The sequence below is a fragment of the Sardina pilchardus genome, chromosome 13 (genome assembly GCF_963854185.1).
Source record: "Sardina pilchardus chromosome 13, fSarPil1.1, whole genome shotgun sequence".
NCBI lineage: Eukaryota > Metazoa > Chordata > Actinopteri > Clupeiformes > Clupeidae > Sardina > Sardina pilchardus.
In genome coordinates this window covers 16,402,178-16,424,677 of record NC_085006.1, presented here as the reverse complement: position 1 = coordinate 16,424,677, position 22,500 = coordinate 16,402,178, and the positions used below count along the sequence as shown (strand labels likewise).

At 45.7% G+C, this 22,500-nt stretch overlaps 4 protein-coding genes across 6 annotated transcripts in view; 3 read left to right on the top strand and 1 right to left on the bottom strand.

Moving 5' to 3' along the window:
• The window catches only part of elmod1 (ELMO/CED-12 domain containing 1), an 8,033-nt gene extending 2,236 nt beyond the window's left edge, over positions 1 to 5,797 (top strand). For both annotated transcript variants that reach the window (XM_062552192.1, XM_062552193.1), the window contains 10 exons: positions 134 to 191; positions 1,128 to 1,273; positions 1,610 to 1,638; positions 1,826 to 1,923; positions 2,119 to 2,248; positions 2,882 to 3,015; positions 3,165 to 3,233; positions 4,091 to 4,141; positions 4,927 to 5,060; positions 5,213 to 5,797. In XM_062552192.1, coding sequence (XP_062408176.1) covers positions 175 to 191; positions 1,128 to 1,273; positions 1,610 to 1,638; positions 1,826 to 1,923; positions 2,119 to 2,248; positions 2,882 to 3,015; positions 3,165 to 3,233; positions 4,091 to 4,141; positions 4,927 to 5,060; positions 5,213 to 5,388 — 984 coding nt within the window. In that variant the 5' untranslated portion in view covers positions 134 to 174 and the 3' untranslated portion in view covers positions 5,389 to 5,797. The remainder of the gene's footprint in view (positions 1 to 133; positions 192 to 1,127; positions 1,274 to 1,609; positions 1,639 to 1,825; positions 1,924 to 2,118; positions 2,249 to 2,881; positions 3,016 to 3,164; positions 3,234 to 4,090; positions 4,142 to 4,926; positions 5,061 to 5,212) is intronic.
• A 1,458-nt stretch (positions 5,798 to 7,255) lies between these two features.
• Positions 7,256 to 10,849, top strand: kbtbd3 (kelch repeat and BTB (POZ) domain containing 3). Its single transcript, XM_062552191.1, has 4 exons — positions 7,256 to 7,282; positions 7,654 to 7,743; positions 8,139 to 8,389; positions 8,674 to 10,849. Exons 3-4 carry the CDS (start codon positions 8,151 to 8,153, stop codon positions 10,295 to 10,297), a joined length of 1,863 nt encoding a protein of 620 aa, XP_062408175.1. The 5' UTR covers positions 7,256 to 7,282; positions 7,654 to 7,743; positions 8,139 to 8,150; the 3' UTR covers positions 10,298 to 10,849.
• A 1,376-nt stretch (positions 10,850 to 12,225) lies between these two features.
• LOC134099359 (sarcolipin) lies at positions 12,226 to 13,735 on the bottom strand. Of its 2 annotated transcripts, none has more exons than XM_062552188.1 (2): positions 13,581 to 13,735; positions 12,226 to 12,703 (listed from the first exon to the last, which is right to left on the bottom strand). In XM_062552188.1, the coding sequence occupies exon 2, from the start codon at positions 12,564 to 12,566 to the stop codon at positions 12,471 to 12,473; it is 96 nt and encodes a 31-aa protein (XP_062408172.1). In that variant the 5' UTR covers positions 12,567 to 12,703; positions 13,581 to 13,735; the 3' UTR covers positions 12,226 to 12,470. The 2 variants fall into 2 exon arrangements, with proteins under 2 accessions (XP_062408172.1, XP_062408173.1); XM_062552189.1 differs by having other exon boundaries at positions 12,226 to 12,700; positions 13,581 to 13,732.
• A 3,757-nt stretch (positions 13,736 to 17,492) lies between these two features.
• Positions 17,493 to 22,500, top strand: part of alkbh8 (alkB homolog 8, tRNA methyltransferase) — a 15,647-nt gene continuing 10,639 nt past the window's right edge. Inside the window, exons 1-6 of the mRNA XM_062553107.1 lie at positions 17,493 to 17,663; positions 18,056 to 18,290; positions 18,457 to 18,585; positions 18,973 to 19,068; positions 19,177 to 19,281; positions 19,516 to 19,586. Of these exons, the coding sequence (XP_062409091.1) occupies positions 17,529 to 17,663; positions 18,056 to 18,290; positions 18,457 to 18,585; positions 18,973 to 19,068; positions 19,177 to 19,281; positions 19,516 to 19,586 (771 nt within the window). The 5' untranslated portion in view covers positions 17,493 to 17,528. The remainder of the gene's footprint in view (positions 17,664 to 18,055; positions 18,291 to 18,456; positions 18,586 to 18,972; positions 19,069 to 19,176; positions 19,282 to 19,515; positions 19,587 to 22,500) is intronic.

Here is a 22,500-nt window from a genome sequence, read left to right as displayed (position 1 = left end):
AGTTTTGCAGATGTATCCTAATTCAGTGATGCCAACATTCAAGGTGTCTTGATGGCGGAATCTAATTATGTAAGAAATCATTGATATCTAATACCGTCGATGTGTGACTCTTCCTTTATCCGTTCGTTTTTAGATATATTTCCCTCTTAGTGTGACGGAAGATAGGACAACACAATGAAGCATTTTCTAAGGTAAGCAGATTTTTTTTTCTACAGCGAATGGCTCATGATGGTCTGTTATTGGCAATTCCAATGATTCGATTGCTACTCATGAAGAGGCTGTCCAGCAAAAAAAAATACTAATCTACAGGGGTGACCTATTCATAAATTAACCCAAGTACATCGACATATCAAACTAATAGGGCTTATCAAGCAATCAGTTCAGAGGATGCGTATTTTAACAGATTGTTAACCGAGCGTGAAGCCTCCGCGTAAAAATAAATTATTAATGATCAGGCTATCGGAATGAATGTGTTCTGCCTTTGTCACATACGCTATTACAACAGCCTGGAATTATGAATTGTGATGGTGCTGCATTGACTCATTTGTGTCTATGGGGTACACTGAGGCAAATACACTGCAATAAAAGCCAATCCCCTAAAATAACGTGATCCACATAAATTAAACACACACACACACACACACACACACACACACACACAGAGGGTTTTCTATTTCTGCTTGCCCTGTCGCCCCTGTACTAGATTACGGTGGAGTGTCATATTTGAAATCTCCTCTCCTGCCCTGATTTCTGGAGGTGAATACACACACCTCTCTTTCCAGTTCATTTGGTCCTCCTCAAAGCCACCACATAGGCTGGCTCTGACTGAACTCCCCATTAGAAACCCTGTTGTGTTTTCATTAGCATTGTCACAAGCATAGCGTTGCATTGTCCTCTATGGCATCCACAGCTCTCTGCAGCACTGATGCCCCAAGTCACCTGCAGCAACATAGGCTTATGTAATGCCACGCTTGTCCATTTCTCTGTCTGTTGGCCCCGGGAGAAGCATTCACTAAGTCCTTGAAAGACTTCTTTTTTCCCCCCCTTTTTTTCTTCACTCCACAAACCTCTGTGAGGATTCGTTTGCCAGTCTCTTTCTCTGACACGTTTTTTTTTCTATCTCCTAGGGCACTGACACAGTTCTTCACTTTCCTGTACTGCAAATTTCTCTGGAGAACCCTTAAGTTTGTGACAAGGAAGCTCACAGGCCGATGTGAGCTCCAACGCATTTGCTACAATAATAAGCCCGGCGCAAAGAGAACTCTTAAGATCGGTGAGCAGCACACATTCCTAGAACGCAGAACATAGAACATCTGGAACACAGAACATCTAGAACTCAGAACACATTAACACAGAATATATCATCTCTCCACGATCTATATAACAGAATCATAAAGGTATTGTAAGCCCTTGACTTCATATAGAGGAACCCAATTCATGCTTCTCTTTCTCTCTGACAAATCATGTTTCGTCTTCTTAGCCTGAAGGTCCATATTTTTTAAAACAAAATTAGTCTATGTAGAAAAAAATACAACAGTACCATTCTGCCTAGTTGACCATGTGTGACCAGATAACCAGAGCTTAACTACATGATGTCCTTTCCTCACAGAGCACTCTCTGAAGTCCTCCAAAAATGAGGTGGGTGGATTTTGGCCCTGGCAACCTTTTTCCACACTTGATTATTTTCTCGTATTGAATATTCAGTGTGTGTGTGTGTGTGTGTGTGTGTGTGATGACTAAGGCATTCGCCACAGCGCTTGTGAGTAACAATGGGGAACCCCCGTGACTCCCCGGTCTAACGGACTCTCCTGTCGCTCTCCCCCAGGTCCTGCAGTCAGCTGTGGCAGCCAGCCCAGATGCCGTGGAGCGGATCGTGGACGAAATCTTGGATCTGAAGAGGATCAGTCCAGATGTGAACCTACAGTAAGTCTAGGCCTCTATGGCAACCCACTGGTCAAATCTATCTATAAGTCTTCAGATAACATTAAAATTGCTCTACTACAGGGAAGTGTCAGTTTTTGAGGCCGTTGCCTACAGGTTGGCATTGACTTTATGCGACATTTTACATGGTAACTGTTGATTCAGAGACTCCCTGTTGTCTGCCCCTCTGTCCATCAGGCTGGGCATCTCTCTGCAGGCCAGTCTGTTCCAGATCGTGGGCTACAGGGGACTGGTGGCCGAGGTGGAGAAACTGCGTCGCGAGCCGTACGACTGTGAGAACACCGACCACGAGGATATGCTCCTAAGGGTGAGCAGGAGATGGGACCAGGGACAGGCTACAAGGAGCACAAACAGACAAACAAACAAACAGACAAACAAACAGACAAACAACTCACCTCTATGGATAAATGCATTAACATCAGGACTGCAGATAAACATGTGAACATGAATAATAGCATAACAGTATTAGTAAACATGCTGAACATTCAGTTTATTTAGAACAAACATACAGTATAACAGTTTAAACAGTAAACATGCAGAAGCGCAGCCAGACATACATGCAGGGGCACGTTTCCCAAATCCATAGTTGCTAACTAAGTTAGCCACTTTGAAGGTTGTAATGCAATTTCCCATTGCCAACCCACTAAGTTAACAGTTTAGCAACTATGCTTTTGGGAAACGCACCCCAGACTAGTAAACAAACTAGAAAGAACGATTCCACTCTGCATGAAAGAGTTCCTCAAAGGCTTCAGAAAAGAACTTCAGAGGGGGAAGAAGCTGTCATGCTCTCATGTAGAGTTCTGGTTAAAGAGAGCTTGTAGGAGTGAATGAGTGAGAGCATCTGAGAGTGTACGAGTTTTTGCTCCTGAAATAGCGGACACTAACCATGTTGTTCACCACTGTGGCCGCGTCGATTGAAGTTCTTCTTTCTTTCATGCAGCTGTGGAAGTCCCTCTCCCCAGAGGTTCCGTTAACTGGACGCATCTCCAAACAGTGGAGTGACATCGGTTTCCAAGGCAGCGACCCCAAAACTGACTTCAGAGGAATGGGACTTCTGGGACTGCATAACCTGCTGTATGTTTTTTATCATCATCATTATTTAGCCTATACTTGAGATTTTAATTACTTGTTTGATCTCTGGATGTTATCACAGTTAGATTTATAGTACTGAGTCTGTGAATTCTGAATTACACTTCTGACATGTATTCTGTATTGTTGTTAAGGTATTTTGCAGAGCATGACAAGGCCACAGCCCTGCAAGTGCTCCATGACTCTCAGCAACCCAAACACAGGTGAGGAGTGTGAACACACACACACACACACACACACACACACACACACACACACACACACACATGTATACACAGATACATCACCATACACATGGATTCCCACATTATTATCATTCCTATTGCCTTGAGATGTTTGTAGAATGCTCAGTCTATACCATCACTTCACAATGTATCCATCCGACCAGCTCGACGCTTCATTGCAGGAGTAACATTTTCTCACACTGTTTGCTTTCATTGTGCTGCCGCAACACCATGACAAATGACTTGTTCACTCTTTCTCTCTCTCTTTCTCTTTCTCTCTCTCTCTCATGTTGCTTAAAGCTGTCATTTACAGTCTCTGCTTGTGTCCCTTCTTTGCTGCTTTGCCTGTCATATGATACAGTAACAGGGGCCATCACTTTGCCTGTGCGTCTCTTTTCTGGCACCTTCTTTTCACCTCTCTCTTCCACCCCTCACATTTCATTTGCCTCATCACCTCCATGACACACACAGGACCCCTCCCTCTGCAGAGTCCAGGTAATACACACACACACACACACACACACACACACACACACACACACACACACACACACACACACACACACACACTTTTCTCGCTCACTCATGCAGCTCACAATCATTTCACTAGATTCACATTGATTGTCATTTTCTCTCAGTTTTTAATGTCTTGTTTTAATTCTTTTTGTGGAAGAATGCAAATTTCTCACACTGACGTATTCAGTATTGTGTGCGAGTTGGTGATGAACTTTTCCCATTTGAAACAATGACTGACAATTGTGCGTCTGTTATTGCTGTACTAAAAGTAGGAGAATGGTATTCTGATCTGATTATCTTGTTGGTTTGCACCGATTCAGCAAGATGAGCAAGGCGGAGTGGGAGAAGAACAGTTTTGACAAAGCCATTGGGTAAGGAGGCGCCGATCTGCACTGAGTGTGTTCAAACACATCCACATGCTCCTGCTGAGTACAGCTGCGCTACTGACAAACAGGAGGAGAGAGAGAAAGAGAGAGAGAGAGAGAAAGATGCAGAAAACAGAAATAGGGGGCTGATTCACGCCTGTCAGGTTCTTCATCTTTCATTAGACTGGCACTATTGGAGACACACACACTCACACACACACACGGCCTCCATCTCCTTCTTACGTACACACACACACACACACACACACACGGCCTCCATCTCCTTCTTACGTACACACACACACACACACACACACACACACACACACTGTCAGCAGACAGCTCCCTAAAAGTAGTGTGACTGCGTGACTGATAAGAAGCTTGATGCTCACTGAAGCACATTCAGTTTTTCTTTTTTAATTTTGCTACAAGGACATGACTTTATTCCTTCTATTCAATTCAAATTAAATGATAAAGATCTACACTATTTACCCAGTCTGCATTGGAAAATGAAGTTTTATTTTTTTTTTTGAAGAAAAAAACCTCTTTGAGAGAAATAAGTGAATGTAAGTTTTCTCGTGAATGAAATCAGTATTCAGTAGTCTTCTGTAAAATATGACTTGCAAGTTAAATGACAAACAATCAATCAAATAATTAAGTACATATTCATATGGCTTTGCGTTAAAGGTATAAGGATATCCTCTATTTGGTATAATGTTTCAAAATAACATGATTTGTATGGAGTGACAATAATCAATGACCTAACATAACTCATGTTATTTGGCCCATAGGTTCTCGTTTGCCATTGTGGGCATCAACATCACAGAGCTGGTCTACTCCCTGCTGGTGAGTGGGACTCTGAAGACCCATATTTACAACGTGGCGCCAGAGATGCCCAGTTTGGTCCACTTCCAGCAGACCTTCTGTGAGTAGTCCTCTCTACATCGCCTCACCCAACTTTGATGGGGGTTTTTTTCTGTCATCTTTTGTCTTTGTTACCTTGATGTATTCTCTGTCTCGGTCTCATGCACACAATACTCATAATGCTTTGGGGTTTCCTCTTTATCCCCTTTATAGGTTACCTAATGCAGGAGTTTCATAAGTTCTGGATCAGTGAGAATCCAGGCGACATCATGGAGTTCAACCGCATCCGAGAGAAGTTCCTGCGCAGGGTGACCAAGCAGCTGAAGAACCCCAACATGGCGCTGTGTCCTCACTCTCCTGCCTCCGACCTCCATCTCATCAACCTGTGATCTGCCCCAACCCTACCCACCCCCCCACCCCCATCACTGCCAAATGCTTGTGCCAAAATCCCATTTCAGTGCATGCTGGTGATCACTATATCCGTCATTTCTAGTGGTGTAGGCCAACCGTGGTGGTTTAGACTTAATTCATCATCAAATATCTTCTACGAATCAGATTCTTGTGAAAAAAACAAACAAACAAACACACATGCCAGCTCAAATCAAGAGAGGAAATGTAGCTTATTTTCTCTCTGCAGCCTATACTGTATTCTCCAGCCCATGTCATGGAATGTTCAGTGTGTGGAATAGGGTAAATTTGCAGCTATGAATGTGACCGTTTTGGCTCTTTATTGATTTGAATTGTAATTGTTCCTCATTGGGCTTCTGCAAAAGTCCAAGCCTTTGCATAGAACGTCTCACACTCACACGAGTGTCACAAAGGATTTGCCAGCTAAAAGCTGTTGAGCCAAAAAGCCCTTAAAAATGTTTTTTTTTCAGTAGGAATTCCCTTACTTAAGATTCGCTTGTTGGACTAGCTTATACTTATTCAACTATACACAATGTAGTTTGTGGTTGGCCTTGGAATGATGGAACAATAGTCATTTATTTATTTTATTGACTATTTGTTGTTTCCACATACTTATCAATTTCACTAATTCAAATATTTTAATTGCATTGTCTTGCTGTTTAATGATTGTCTTGCTTTTATTGATTGTCTTGCTTTTATTGATTGTGAAAAAAGCAATGGATGCTCACAATGTTCTGTACTTTTAGTTTAGTTAATATAAGTCAAAGATTGTCTCACCAACAATGATTGTTTATTTTTGGTGCTTATACCTCTTCATGCTAATGGATTTTTAACGTGTCTCATTTTTATGAAAACTCACTTCCAAGTCTGTCCAAAAGGGGGATGTGTGCATACTAGGCCTATTTAGTAAGATAAATAACACACAATCAGAATGATGCTTTGTAAACTTTCATGATAACTTCTTTGATGGTAAACTAGGCTATAGAAATAGAGTTATTTATCTGATATATCTGTTGTAATCGCTTCTCTTCGGAGAGTGTCGTAAAGCTCATTTTTGAGTGGCAATCACTAAAATACTGCTTGATATTTAGCTTTTGTAGCATGCTTATCCCTCTGCAAATGTCAGTTATCCTCTCATTTTCTTTGAAGCTCTAGGCTGGTTTGGTCCATTGGTGCCACACACACACACACACACACACACACACACACACACACACACACACACACACACAAACACACACACTTCCTCATTGGGATACAAAAGCATGTAAGCATATACATTCACACAGACATAGACACAGACACACACACACACACACACACACTTACACGCACACACACACACACACACACACACACACTTACACGCACACACACACTTTAGTTATGTCATTATGGCCCTATATATTTTTCTTATTTTGCAATGTAGATTGCCCAATGGATTTATAGTAGCATATTAGCTTGCTGTGTAAAAGATTTTCTGGTGCAATTTCTACACTTGCCGGTCTGTTATGAGATTAATTTCAAAATCATGTTCTGTTATGCTTTCATTTCAAATAAAGGCAATATCTGTGATGTGTGGCTTACATCTTTTGAATTACATGAACTGTAATTAATTGAACAGATTTGATTTGCTCAATCAGTAGGCTACCTTACTCAGAGACCCATAGAACACTGTTATGGGCAATGCCCTTGATCATTTAGACTGGAGTATGTTCTATGATGTGAGAGAAGACCTAGATGTCCGAGAAACGACGCGTGATGTCACATCCTGGGCACGCACTATATATTTCCCTACGGCTACTGCACATGCGCGTATCTTTTCCGGCTCAGTTTTGAGAAGGCGGAGCAACTGCTGTCCATGGTGCTGAAACTGTGAGTACATTACAAAGACGGCGGCTAAATTTCACAATCTCGGCTAACTGTCGCCTGACCCATATATTTGATGCTTTGCGTATATTGAGCTGAACATCATTTACAGTTAATTTGCTGGAATTTGTATATAATATATATTTGAATATTAACTGTCCCCCACGTAGTTGCACTTAATACTATACCGAGACGACAAGGTCCTTTACTGTTAGACGGTAATGAATATTTTATCACCGTGGAGTGACTTCTGAGCTCCGTCTCACTTTTGTTGTTGGCCACGGTTATTGCATTGCACCAAACTGAACAGGGTCGCTTTTGACTAAAGCAGGTATTTCAGAGTTTGGGGCAATAGCAAGCTCTGTTTGTCATTCCAGGTTCCCCCGCGTGAAAACGTGACTCCGTATCCTCATTTAGCCTCAGAATGCAGAGCACGAACATAACAACGACTGCTTGAATTATTCCAGGTAATACTTAAACCAGAACCTAAATTCTCTTTTACTGTTTGTGACATTATTTTATTCACTACTCATAAACCTACTCTGCCATAATGTCAGAAAATGGTGAAACATTATAGAAATGGAAAACAGATAGTCATTCACATTTGATAGAACAACTTAATGTTGAATTATGTTATTCATACATTATGTTATGTTATTCACCCAGTGTTAATGTTTAACATAGTTTGGTTTGAATCACCTATTTTGCACATAAAGTTGCTTCAGCAGAGGAGCTGCATGCTGCATACTGTGTCCTGAAGCAGCCTGCCCCTCCCTATACTTCTGCACACTCACTCCTGCAGTTAAACTCACTGACCCCCCCATCCATGATCCCCACCCACGCTCCATCTCTCCTCCCCCAGACCCCTGGAGCCATGGCTGGCCGGTGCAATGGCGCTTCAGGCTGGGGCGGCCCTGGGCCCGTGCCACTTTGCAACGGGGTGTCGGACCGGCGCTCCATGGTGGTGGTGTCCGAGGCCCACGGGCAGCAGATCCTCAGCGTGCTGCGAGGCTTCAGGGAGCGGGGCCTGCTCCTCGACTTCAGCATCACGGTGCGGGACGAGACCTTCCCGTGCCACCGCTGCGTCCTGGCCGCCTGCAGTGACTTCTTCAGGTCAGTGAGGGACACAAAGGGCTACTGCATGAGTGAGAGGCTTCAGTTATGTATGCCCTCATCCATATATTAACATTTGTATGGGGGCATGTAAATAGGGGGATTGTACAGTACATCCTACCAATTGGATTGTACAGAGATATGATTTGCAGTGAGGTTTACTGACTCCAGCTTGGTCATGTGAATGTGTTGTTCATGTGTGTTTAATATGTGCATTCAACAAACTGTAATACATCAAATATCTGTCTCTCTCTCTATGCTCTGTGTTACTGTCTCTCGCCCAGGGCCATGTTTGAGGTGAACATGAGGGAACGAGACGACGGCACTGTAAAGATGAGCAACCTCTCGACCCAGGCGGTCAAGGCCTTCCTGGACTTCGCCTACACGGGCGAAGTGGAGATCACGGAGGACAACGTGGACATGCTCTTCCAGCTCTCGTCCTTCCTCCAGGTGTCCATCCTGTCCAAGGCGTGCAGCGACTTCCTGGTCAAGATCCTGGACCTGTCCAACTGCCTGCAGCTGCTGGCCGTCTCCGAGGGCTACGGCTCGGCGCGGCTCCAGCGCTGCGCCACCGACTTCATCACGCAGAGCTTCCACGCCCTCGCCGCCACGCCCGACTTCCTGGAGATGCCCGCCGGCGTGCTGCGCACCTGCCTGGCGGCCGACGCGCTCGACGTGCCCGACGAGGAGAGCGTCCTGCGGGCGCTGCTGCGCTGGGCCGAGCACGACGCGGAGGCCCGGCGGCCGCTGCTGACCGACCTGCTGAGCCTCGTCCGGCTCCACCAGCTGCCCGAAGCCGCGCTGGAGGAGCTGGGCGGCTCGGAGAGCCTGCTGCGGGAGGACGGCGAGTGCGTCCGGCTGGTCGGCGAGGCCCAGGGGAGGCTGCGGGAGTTCAGCGGCCTGTTCCCGGACGCCCGGCCGGCCACCACCGAGAGCTACATCTACGTGCACAAGACGGAGGAGAACGGCGAGATCCGCCACGCCTTCTGCTACAACATGAGCGCGGACCGGTGGCGCGAGCTGCCGCAGCAGGCGGCGCGGCTGGCCGACATGCCGGGCTCCAGCCTGGCCGGCTTCGCCGAGAAGCTCTTCGTGACGGGCGGCTGCCACGGCGACTGCTGCCGCACGGTGCGCCTGCACATCGCCGAGCCGCACCACGAGGCCACGGAGGAGGCGTGGTGCTACTGCCCCGTGGCGGACAGCTTCAGCCCGGCGCCGCCCATGCACCGGCCGCGGACCATGCACGTGTCGGTGGCGGCGCTCGAGCGCGTCTACGTGATCGGCGGCAAGACGCGGGGCCCGCGCGGCATCCGCAGCCTGCTGGACGTGGAGTACTACGACCCGCTGAAGCGCCGCTGGCGCTCGGTCAGCCCGCTGCCCCGGGGGATCTACTTCCCGGAGGCCAGTGCGTGCGGCAGCGTCATCTACACCCTGGGCTCCGAGGTGGAGATGGCCGACGTCTTCAACCCGTCGCTGGACTGCTTCTTCCGCTACGACGCCGCCAACGACCAGTGGAGCCAGCTGGTGGCCGAGTTCGGACAGTTCTTCCACGCCACCTTGGTCAAGGCCGTGCCCGTCAACGAGACGCTCTACCTGTGCGACCTGTCCACCTACAAGGTGTACAGCTTCTGCCCGGAGACGTGCGTCTGGAAGGGCGAGGGCTCGTTCGAGTGCGCCGGCTTCAACGCCGGCGCCATCGGCGTCAGGGACAAGATCTACATCCTGGGCGGGGACTACTCGCCCGACGAGATCACCGACGAGGTGCAGGTGTACCACAGCGGGCGCTCGGAGTGGGAGGAGGTGGCGCCAATGCCGCGGGCGCTCACGGAGTTCCACTGCCAGGTGGTCAGCTTCAACCGCTACAGGGACCCCTGGAAGATGGACGATGCACAGGAGATGACTCCATGAAGTCCATCTGTGGAGAACCACAGCAGGGATGAAAACGTTGCACATTTGCCCTCTCCTCGACCCCCGTATGATAGAGTCACTAAAGAGAATTGCTATTTTATTGTGTCTTTTACTTTAGACTCATTCTATTCTAAGAATTTTATTTATTTGACTATTTAATAGTCAGTTATTATTATTATTATTATTAGGGTTTTAATGTTTTATTTGTCATTATTTGTTATAGCAATTACAATTTTTTTTTGTTACTGTTACCAATACAAATACAGTATTTCATGTTATGTGTAGCATTTTTACAAGTCATTGATGGAAGAGGGACATTTGGCACACACAGTATCAGGCACCTCCTGTGGAGGCATGTACAGTAACGTAACTGGCCTGATCCTGTGTGTTAGCCCCAAAAGAGCCATACAAACCTACTGTTTCAGACTGTTCCCGTCCCCGATGGAGCTACGTCAAAACAACCGAACCAAGGAAAGAATATTAGTCATCGATCACCAACTTAACTGTCTTGAAAGTCATCCAACCATTCCTCACCAGTCCGCTCAAAGTATTTATGCAAGAAAAGAATATGTCTTTCACTCCTCACCGAGATTCTACAGTGCCTATAGAAAGTCATCATACCCTTTTGAAATAGTCACTTTTTTTGTCTTACAGCCTGAAATCAAAACCCATTTAAAAAAAAACCTTTTCCAGTTTAATTTACAAATTTATTTCAAAAGGGTATGATGACTTTCTATAGGCACTGTATATGTCATTTACGCACAGATTTTCACACCAACAGACTTATTTCTGTGTGTGTCGTCTCTGAGGATGTACTGTAGTTACTCAATGCAAAGTGTAGCGTTTGAAGAAATTATGCAGGCTGTAATGTTGGGTATGATGTTTAGCTACCAGCTGATAGCTTGCTCCTTGCTATGCTTCTGTCGTTGTAGATATTGCACAGCCCCGTGGCCATAGTGTCCACAGTGCCTATCTGTCCGAATGCATACGACCCACTAACCATCTCTACAAATACTAACATGTCACTCTTGGGAGTTCATCTGTAATGCTGCAACCACAGAGAGAAAAGTTCATATCTTATGAATCCCAAATACTGTTATATATATATATCAGTCCTGTTCTGACAGATCACAAAGTCATTAAAGAGATAAGCCAACCCTTTTCTTCAATTCATATTCTCCAAAATGCACCCGCCAAAAATGTTCTCTCTCTTTTTTTGCACAAATGCAATAAAGCACAGAAATGATTCTGAGTGTCAGTTTATACTAACCCACCACCCCTGACTGTTTTGGATTCTTTATTAAGTATTAATATAGGGGAAAACCATGTCCTTGTGTAACCAAGGTCCTTATTATGTCTGCGCCCGCTGATATTATACTCTGTGTAAGGGAGGTCAGAGATTGTAACTTAAATTTATCTAAGGTTAATGCACTGTCTGGGGTCTTAAATTATACTGCATTAAATATTAAACATTGAGACCTAAATTCTAAACTGGCCAGCTCTTACATAATGTATTTACTATAAAACTAGCAGTATTTGACATTGTCTATACAAGGCATATATTCAAATACAATACAATGATGCACTGTGATATTGTGACATTGGTAGAAGTACATGTCTGTGAAATCAGAGACAAACACTGAGATCACAGTCATTTTATAGTAATTTGGGTTTTTTCCATGCCGTCTAGACACACTGACAGACCACAATCACTCCAGTCTAAACAGAGGTGGGGTTTGACAGTATTAACACACCATGACAGAATACAGCAGGATATTTGATAATGAATATGACAGAAGAAAGAGAAGAAAGAGTAAGAATTCTACATCAGTGCCTACAAGTAGACCATACAAAATAGCACATTACTCCAGCTACGCTATTTTTAGTCCTATGACAGCATATTTTGGAGAGGCTTACTCTAGGTACTGTTTTATAAGCAGTCAGAATCAGAAGATTTGTTAAGCAGTAAAAATCAGATATTAAAGCTGAACCTCTAAAGCTGATGCTTCATAATGACAAAAGTTGAATGCGAGCAGTTTGTCTGAAGGATAAACTCAGACCTCAGCACTTTGCCTGGGACGTCTTGGCACTCCCTGTCGCACTCTGGATCTGACCTCATTCTCAGGCAACATTAGTTTCAGCCCCACCACCCCCACCCTCCTCCCATCATGGCTCAGTCTTGGTACGACTTCACCAGCAGCCACATGAGCAGGACTGTGATGAAGACTATCAGGAAGTTGAGGAAGAGCTCCTTCACGGACCGGTCCATTCTGCCCAGGACAGGGGGAGGAGGCTCCGGCGCTGTCGCAAGATGTTGGAGGTGCGGGCTGCAGAGCTGGCGCAGGGACCACACCGTACGCTTGGCAGAGGCGTAGGCTATGCTTATCAACTCGACCTCAGTCTCTGCTGAAACAGAGCACAGGGAACAGAATCATGGTATGAGTGACTCACGGAACTCTTTTCTGTTGGACTGACATTCCTTCCCTGGGCTCTGATGGTAGGTGATAGCAGAGATAGTTGCATGTTTTTGCATATAGACTTGGTTAAGTAACAATTATTGGCAACAAAGAAACTATTTCCCCCCATATATTCCCATAAATATATGGTATTTTCAGAAATAGTTGTATGTTTTTGCATTTTTTGACAACATAAAGTAGACTTGTTTAAGTAACAATTATTAGCAACAAAGAAACATTTCCCCCCCATATATTCCCATAAATATACAGTATTTTCAGGCTAGTTATTGTTGCAACGCCACCCTGTATATTTATTTCCTGTAAAGGCCCTCTTCATTACCACATGAGAACATGGTGGCACCTCAGTATATCTCCCCGCTGAGAGGTAAGAGGCTCTGGTATCACATTCAGATTTTATAAATACACACACAGACCCGACGGATTAATCCTGGATTTTCTGTTGTTCCCCTAGTAATGGTCCACCTGTTGGCTTTAAGCTGGAGGCCTCTCATTTGTCTCCTCCCCAGAGAAGCAACAATCCCCTGCATTGACAGCTTGTTGGCCTCATTCATACGCACATAAACACCTTCACATCTAGTCCACATCAAAGACCAGCGGGCAGCGAGTCCACCACAACATTAAAACAGATTCTCAACAACTCCATAGAAGCAAATGTCAATTTGCAATTCATATTTGTACAATATTCATATTGCTGTCTACATCACTATATATTTCACTCATTTCACACAACAAAAAGTTTTCTTGCCCGGCAGAATCCTTACTGATGTCCAGTTAAGACTGTCAATTGAATGCGGTGGTGTTCTTACCTGGTCGATTTCACACCATAAAGCTCAACACACAGAGTGGATGGAACACCAGAGCAGATGAATTGAGGGAGTGCAGTCCTTTTCTCTCCCTGCCTCTCTCTCTCTCTTGCCCTGTCTCACATCCAAGTGTTTGTGCCACAGAGACACACGCCCCAGCCCCCTAAAGTAGCCCCTGGCCAGGGCACCGCCCCGAGAGATGACAATGGCATCTAATGATGCCATACAGGAGGTATTTAAACCCACCTTTAGAGAGGGCCTGCTGGTTCCAAACCCCACGAATAAGACTGAGGGACAGGGAGAGAAGAGGGCTTAGCTCCTGGAATGTCTGCATATGAGGGGGGTCTCTCCAATGGAGCCATCCTGATGGAATCTGACTTATAGATATATGAATTCCTGCTCTTGTATAGTCAATACAGTACATGTAGAGTTATTTTTAAGCTGCCTTCCATTGTTTGTGGATTAGAGCAATTCGGGTCATCCTGTGACATATGAGACAAACGCATGCATGTGAGTCAGTCCTTCAAACGCTGCTGATATCATATGGGGGGCATCAAGGACGTGCTGGAGAGTCTTCTGTCACACATTGACTTCGTACCACTTGGTGCCAGACCCACCAAGAGTATAGTACGGCCAAAATGACTAGACTGGCTGTTGGCCTCCTATACCCAGCGTCAGCGTGTCAAAGATGCTTCAAACAGTGATGCGGTATCTGAAAGCCAACAGCAGACAGGCTTGATTGATTTAGTGTGTTAAATCATATTTGCGATCAATTTAATGAGAGGATCACCATAGTGTTGACAGTCTCACAGCTCCAGGGGTCTTCAGTCGAGGATTTTTTTTCTGAGTCATTAAACCTTTGTATGCCAACACCCTGGTAACGCCAAACAAAACCTCCAAATAGTTGCAAACAATTTCCTGGTGTCAGTGTATTCCTTCCTATTATCCTCGCCCCGGTCAACGTTTATGTCTGGCATTTGGTCGCATAAAAGAGACAATCCCAAAACAGTGTCTCCGCCAAGCAGATGATGTAACTGTCCTGGTTTCTCTCACCTCCTACACCTATGTGAACAACTGCAGATGCTGACCTGAGCTGACAATAGACCATAGCAGGTTATGATAAAAGCACCCTTTCAGCGCCATTCTTCTTATGTTGGAGTGATGCAGTATAGGTCAATATAAGCATAAGACAAACTAAAAAATAACGATAATCATAATGATGATAATGAATAAACGTCCTTATCAACAAGTTTACAAAGTTACACTTCCTGCATATTTATATTTACAAATGAACATTCCACTGCTTACCAGAAATAGTGTGTATCATAATTCAATAACATTTAATCAACAGGAAGAAGGAGGAAAACATATCATATCAATCATAATGAAAGAAAACACTGTCACTGTCAGGGAGGGTCTCAGTGCCAACACTGACAATGTGCCAACGTCCGACGCAGAGGAGGGACCCATCACACAAATGGGGGGCATGATATTTCCTTCTGTGCGTCCCACTGGTGGAGTTACCCTGTAACGTTGCCGCAATAGCGTCGTTATAGCATTTACAGCATTCGCAATTAATGAGGCTATTAGAGATATGCTTTGCATGTGTTCCGTTGGACGCCCGCTAGCGCCCTGGCCTCCACTCCCACCGCTAATGTCACAGTGACCCCGACTTTCAAGTGGGTCTCTGGAGAGAGGAAGAGCACAGAATCACTATTTTAAAATCAAGACTCCGGTTTCCACTGTCAGTGGCAATTAAAATACAAACAGCTTCCAGTGGAGCCTCGACACCTCAAGTGTCATGCGCTCTCAAGGCTTTGGTTTTGGAAAAACATGCAAGAGTGGAAAACTAAAATGTCTATCTATGCTTGGGATGAGGGCCACCATTCAGAATCCATATCAAGTAGACAGCCTGTTTAGCAACTCCAAAGAAGGGAATGATTTAGTGTGTGGACGTGTGTGTGCGTGTGCATGTGTGGTGTGTGTGTGTGTGTGTGTGTGTGTGTGTGTGTGTGTGTGTGTGTGTGTGTGTGTGTGTGTGTGTGTGTGTTTGATTGCTTTTCTCATTGTATGTTTCTCTCGATAAATGTGTCAACTAATGGATACATGTAAATTATGCACATTGTTGTGCAGTTCTTTATGAATGTCTCAGAAATACATATTGTGTCTCCACCAACAAACAACAAACAGCTGAGCTCTGGCAAGAGCCAAAGCCCCAGTGCCCAAACAGACATCCCTACTGTTATGGCCCGAACCTGTTGTGCTCCAGTAACTGATTGTGATAATCACCTCCACAGCATGGTTTCCCTGGCAACCTGGCTGCCTTGTAATCAACAGCAGCAGCACCAGGCCAGCCTGTGGTTTGACTCACTTGGCCCTGACCGAACAGAACACAGTCCAGCTCTGCTGCTAGGGGGGCTGGGGCTGTTTGATGTTTTCGAACAGGTGAGGGAGGCCACAGGGTGCCTTGTTATAAAAACTCGTCAGATCCCTTTTGGATCCTTCACCTCTCTCTCTCTCTCTCTGCTCCAGCATTGGGTTAGTGGGGTTAGCGTCTGTCCCATGCGGCAGGGAATACCAAACAGAGAGATATGCATTAATTGAGTCCCAAGGGAAATGGGGCCCGAACACACAGAGGCCCAGATCAGCTTAGAGTGCGTCTGGTGGCTAGAGCTGGTGGACGACCAGGGAGTTAAGGGACTGATGAGAACGCTAGAGCCTCGATCGCAGGCTCGGCAACTGTTGCACATCAAAGTTCCCGTTTGGACCAACTTCAGTGTATTTGGGAGTCAGTACCTGCAGCTCTCTTTCAGAGGTTGTCAATAAAAAAGATAGTTAGTGGTCACTTATGTGACAAATATGTCTGGTGCAGGTGTTTTGCATCTTGTTTTGCTCGGCAATGCTGCTTATAACACCTTCCACAAACACAGACCAGTCAATTCTCTCACCTCATATCATGTTAAGTATACTGACAGAAATACAGAATACACCCAAATACACACTTTCCCAGATTCCTCTAGCATCCCCATGTTGTCAAGGCGAAAAAAATACTGCCATATAGCCTGTAATGACCTGCAACGATTTTGGCCTGAATTACATTTTCCCCAGAAATGGGGGAGGCCAGAATGTGGAGAATACCAGGATGGCTCCAGAAGAAAGACGATAGCAAAGGGGGGAAATAACAGGTGGCCCGGGTCCCCTAAGGGACTCTGGGGGTATACAATATCCAGTTTGGGAAGCTGCTAGAGCACACTTGTGCTCTAATTCCATTGTCCTTGGGCTAGAGCACAGATGTGAAAGTGACACTGTTAAACTTATGACCAGGCAGCTTTGTAGCTGATGCGGAGTCCTTCAGTTAGTGCCAGTGGTCGGTCAAAAGGATAAGCTTTCTAAAAAAGTAGCATGTTGTTTAGTTCAGATTCTAGTATGATGACCAACTGGAAGCTGATATTGTGATGGCATACCAAAACTACACTGGTTTGCACTATATTGCACTGTAGGCTATAGGCCTATTTTAGTAGGCTGATAGGGAATAGATTCTGTTAATTGCTCATAATTCAGGCTAGTCTACTGCCACTGCAGTTTTTCTGAATTTCAGTGTGGTGCAATCATAGACAGTGGGTGCAATGCACGTGCATGTCCAAAATACGGCATTTCTGCAGTTAAGGGCAGTACAATGTAGCTTCTATGGACGTTTTCCTGTTCAAACGCATTCATAACGCATTCCTGCACTACAAGGTTTTTGTAGGCCTAAATGTCGACTAGGCTACAATGTTGGCTATGCGGTTTCCAGATGATAATTTGTTTATATTGTAGGCAGTGCCGTACAATTTGTAGAGTATCAAAACGCCTCACAGAAAAAAAAGCATTGAAAGTCTTCTGGGTAGCATTTCTCTGGGAACTGTTTACCGAAACCGTCGGTGCACTACGGACGGCTTTTAATGTTGCGCTATGGACTCTACATTAGAAAACGTGGAACCTGTCAGAAAGACCAAGGAGGAGAAAAAACTTTTACGAAAACAAATAAAAGGCAGTCATACCTTACTTAAACATGAGGGCATCAACACAGTCTCACAGCCAACAGAGGTAACGACAAAAACTTCAGAGGTTTAGTTTTATTCAGTCTAATAACGCATAGCCAACTAGCTAGCTAGCTCGATATAACTTACACAGTATAGATTTCTATGGTTAACAATAATAAATGTTTGGTTGGACTTTGTTGTGTATAGGCTATATCTGATACTTTATATTCACAACCCTCTGTTTGATTTTTTTTCACCGTATCTTAACAATAAGTTAATTTAGCATCCACTGTTACTCTGATGTATGTGAGTGTGATGATCTACCCATTCATTATGCTCACCATCACCAAGTAAATGAGTGTAGCCTATTGTCGTATTCCTGTATCAACAGTCATCAGATGTTGTCGTGCACGTATGTAGATGTTGTAATGAATTCTATCTTGCTTTGTGTCACAGTACCTGGTGGTGGCCAACGGTGGCCTGGGGAATGGAGTGTGCAGGGGGCAGCTGCAGGAGCTTCTGGAGGGAGCAGGCAACCTGGTGTCCCTCTTGATGCCCCCAAACAAACCCTACGCATTTGTGACCTACGCATCCTCAGACGATGCACAGCGGGCACACACTCTCATTAATGGTCAGCAGTTGGAATGCCAGGCCCAGGTGGTGACCCTCTACCTTAGCTTTGTTGAGAGAGGTGAGTGCCCATATTGCGATCCCTTTTGCATTAACAGGAAATGTAGACATTAAAATTTAGATCCTCTAGGTTGTTTTGAGCAAGTTGTATCCTGAACAAGAGTGAATTGCCAACTTTTCTCATGTTGTCCTCATAACAAATAGTTGTTTACGTTGTGCACGTGCAGTAAGCTGTGAGCAGAGAGAAAGTGCGGAACTGCCCCCTGGTCTTATTGTGCTGGAGGACTATGTGTCCCAGGAAGAGGAGGCTTGCCTGCTGCAGGCTGTGGATTGGGCAGCAGACGACGATGTCACAGGTGAGTTTTTAGTCTTTAGACTTATAAAAGTGAAGGAAACTACTGAAAATACTGTTTTCAGATTATTCATATCCTTGCAGTGTTGTCACATGCGTGTATGCCTGTGAAAAGGTATTGTCAAGATATGTGTGGGTACTGGTTATTATACAAACTTACATACATACATAAAGGAAATTACAGTATCATTTCATTGAAATCAATGCAATTTTATGATTAAACATTATGATTGTTTTAGACAATCATAAGCCAAAATGACTGCATTGGTTTATAGTAAACCTACCTGTTGAAGATACTTGTTATATAGCTGCAGCATGTATGTATTAATCATTGTGGGCCTCAGCTTCTTTTATAACCATCACTCATGCACCTGACTTTGATGCATTCTAGCGAACAAAGCCTTGAAACACAGGAGGGTGAAGCACTATGGCTACGAATTTCGATACGACAACAACAATGTAGACAAAGACAAGCCACTACCCACAGGTACAGTACGCTCAGTCTGATATTGAGGAGCACTCTAAACTACTAACATGTTTATATTTTTAATCATTGTGTTTAGTCATCGTGTGATAAACATTTGGTCTGTTCCAGGCATCCCGCCAGAATGTGGTCCTGTGCTGCAGCGATGTCTGAAGGATGGTCACATTTCAGTTCTTCCTGATCAGCTCACAGTAAACCAGTACGAGTCTGGGCAAGGTAACTATCATGCTGCCTGTGGCCACTAGGGGGAAGCAGTGCTACAGCCATCACCAGCATAAAGAAGTAGTGTTGCATTGGGAGAACAATACACTGCAGGGCACGAAAACCATTACATTCTGTTGTTATGCTTCCTGATATTAATGAACTAGTGAAATACATTCATCCAGAAGCTGCCTTAAGAACTTGGAAACTGCAGTGTTGGATTAATAATCGTTACGTTTCTTCCCGCAGGAATCCCGCCTCACATTGACACTCACTCAGCCTTCGAGGACACCATCCTCTCCCTGAGCCTTGGAGCCAAGGTACTGCTGAATTACAATCAGAACAAAGTGACTGAACGAAAGCATTTCATTTCAGGCAATGATAACAAATCCATGCCCCACAACCAAGTCCCTCAATGCCAGTACAGCATTTATATCATTTGTACAATTGAAAGCATTTTTTCCTGGTCGTTGACATCGCTGTCAACAAGCAACTGAAGAGGAGTGCTTCAATTGTGTCTAAATGTGTGTTCACCAAAAATCCTTTCCGCCTTATTTTGTGCAGCCAATGCACGCAGGATGGTGTTTATAGGGAAAAGGTGGTTGCTAAAATCGCTTTTGTAATGACTTGAAGCCAAGCAGAATGGTACAGCAGTGCTCCTCTCTCTGCTCCTGTCAACGAACAACAAACTTGCTTTGCCAACTTCAAGTAAGCTAGTGCACAGAGCCCTTACAAAAAACGACATCAGGATCCTTATTTTTCTGTTTAACCCTTCCATCCAGCTCCCAACTCACTCATGCATTCTAATCCTTTGGATTTGTCCATGTCCGTGCATCCGCTAGGTGCACTCACGCTGGAAATAACGTGTCATGGTAGTCAGTGGACACTGATGAGCGCTGGTTCTCGGCCAAGAATCAGCTGGAATCAGTGTCATGCTCTCAAGACGCAAGTGTAACCCTAATGGTGCGACCGATTCTGGCGCTGAACAATAACGATATCTTCTGCTCCAGTTGCTACTTCTGTTTGTCAGTGCGATCACTTCCTTAGTGTAAAGGATATTGAGCGCCATAGTGGATTTGCATCACAGTAGATGCTGAGCTCGATAAAGCGTACAGTAGCTCTCTTCCTGGCACAGGGCCAGAGCTCATAACTAAACCAATCTTCTATGAGAGAAGAGATCTTCACCTCCGCAGTGGTGGGTCTGTTTGGAATGGACATCTGGTCTCTGTGTGTGCCTGACCTCTGTCTGTCCAGATCACCAACCCGCACCTCACACTAATAGTCTGGTCAATGAGGTCACTTAGAAATCTGCTCATCTCGCTCCGGTCCGCAGCTTGTGCAAGCAGCCTATCGGATCCTTTGCCTTAATTAGATGGGCGATCACGCGCTCTTTCACACACACACACACACACACACACACACACACACACACAGCCACATACGTACTCACACACACACTGAATGTACACACACAGGGCTTCCTGGAAAGGGAGATCTTTAGTAACCCCTCCATGCCCCATGGCACACTGATGCATTCTTGACCGTGTCTGCCCGGGTGAGCCTACAGTGTGGGGTCACTTTGGGGTTACTTTGGGGTCTTGGGCTCCAGATACGGGGTCACCTTGGGGTCCTGGGCTCCAGATACAGGGTCACCTTGGGGGCCTGGGCTTCAGATACAGGGTCACCTTGGGGGCCTGGGCTTCAGATACAGGGTCACCTTGGGCGCTCTGCTGCTGCTGCTGCTGATTCTGGATCAATCGGCCTGGCCTGGCGGTTAATCACGTCTCAGCTTATTTTTCTCTCTCTGGTGGTGGCGGCTGAGCGTGTGATCTGATCAGTGTGCTGCTGAGGCAGGCCCGGACAGGGAGGCCTGTGGGTGCCCCCGCACACACGCACACACGCACACACGCACACACACACAAACAGACCCACACGTGCACACATGCGCACACACTCACACACACACACACACACACACACACAAACACACCCACATGTGCGCACACACTCACACACACACGCACACACACATACAGTACGCATACACACACACACACACACACACACCCACACACACATGCACACTCAGAGCTCCCTTTCTCTCGTTGTCTTTCTGTTCTTCCTTTTTCCAGCGCAGCGCATGAGTGGTGTCTGTGACAGATTCCCAGCGGTGGTCATCTATCTGGGCCTGTCTTCTCTTCTTCTCTTGAGATTTTATCCACATTCACACACATCTACATAATCTTCATACAGACACACACACACACACACACACACACACACACACACACACACACCCTTAGCTCTTTTCTGCACTGAAAAAAAAGTCCTCCCTTTGGAGAGCACATTGGCCACCTCCGTCCATTAGTACACAGAGTCTTGAGTCTTGAGTAGATTTCCATGTTTGGCTATGAGTTGACCTCCCCCTCCAGAGGTGAAGCGTTTCCCTTTATATAATACCTATACATTTTAAAGTGCTGGGGCAGAGGACACTCCTCTCTTATCCACCAGTTTCTCACCTGGAGGGAAAAAGCACTTTGACCCCCCCCACCCCCCTCGATCACTCTCCTGCTGTTCTTTTGGTCCGTGTCCCCCCCCCTCCCCAACGCTAAAAAGCTTTTCGCTGTCTTTAAGAGGAGCTTTCCCGTGGGGCCGCTCTGAAACTAATGGCCGGCGCTGTTGACGTGAGCGGCGAGGTGTTTCGTGTCGCCGCCTCCGCGAAAGGTGGCAAAGACCGGGACGTCTGTCCGTCCCTTCCGTCCACCGCTGCCCGTTTCCCGGAGGGTATTTATTTACTGCCCGCCGCCGCCGCTGCCCTTCACCGCTCGCTGCCACTCCGCTCAGAGACGGACTCAGGACTGAGGTCTGGAGGACTTTTTTTCTCTTTGAAGGGCTGCCGCCGAGCCGGTGACGCATGCCACGGAGCGTTTTTGAAACGACATGACACTCGTCTCGGCGAAAGCAGCGACTGTGTGTTGTATCGTATAATTGAAAAACAGAAGTGTGTGTATATGCCCTCTGTGTGTGTGTGTGTGTGCGCGTGTGTGTGTGTGTGTGTGTGTGTGTGTGTGTGTGTGTGTGTGTGTGTGTGTGTGTGTAAGTGTGTAAGTGTTTGTCAGTCCCCAGATGCTGGCCTTTTCTTTGTTTCGGGGAAGGAGTGGGAGAGGAAAGAGACAGATCCCATTAAGGACAGCTTGTCCCCTGTCATCAGCTCTGATCAATGGGATACAGAGA

Coding starts and splice junctions, on each gene's coding strand:
- kbtbd3 (XM_062552191.1), top strand. CDS start 8,151: ATGGCTGGCCGGTGCAATGGCGCTTCAGGCTGGGGCGGCCCTGGGCCC. Junction 8,390..8,673: donor GCCTGCAGTGACTTCTTCAG/GTCAGTGAGGGA, acceptor TCTCTCGCCCAG/GGCCATGTTTGAGGTGAACA.
- LOC134099359 (XM_062552188.1), bottom strand. CDS start 12,566: ATGGACCGGTCCGTGAAGGAGCTCTTCCTCAACTTCCTGATAGTCTTC.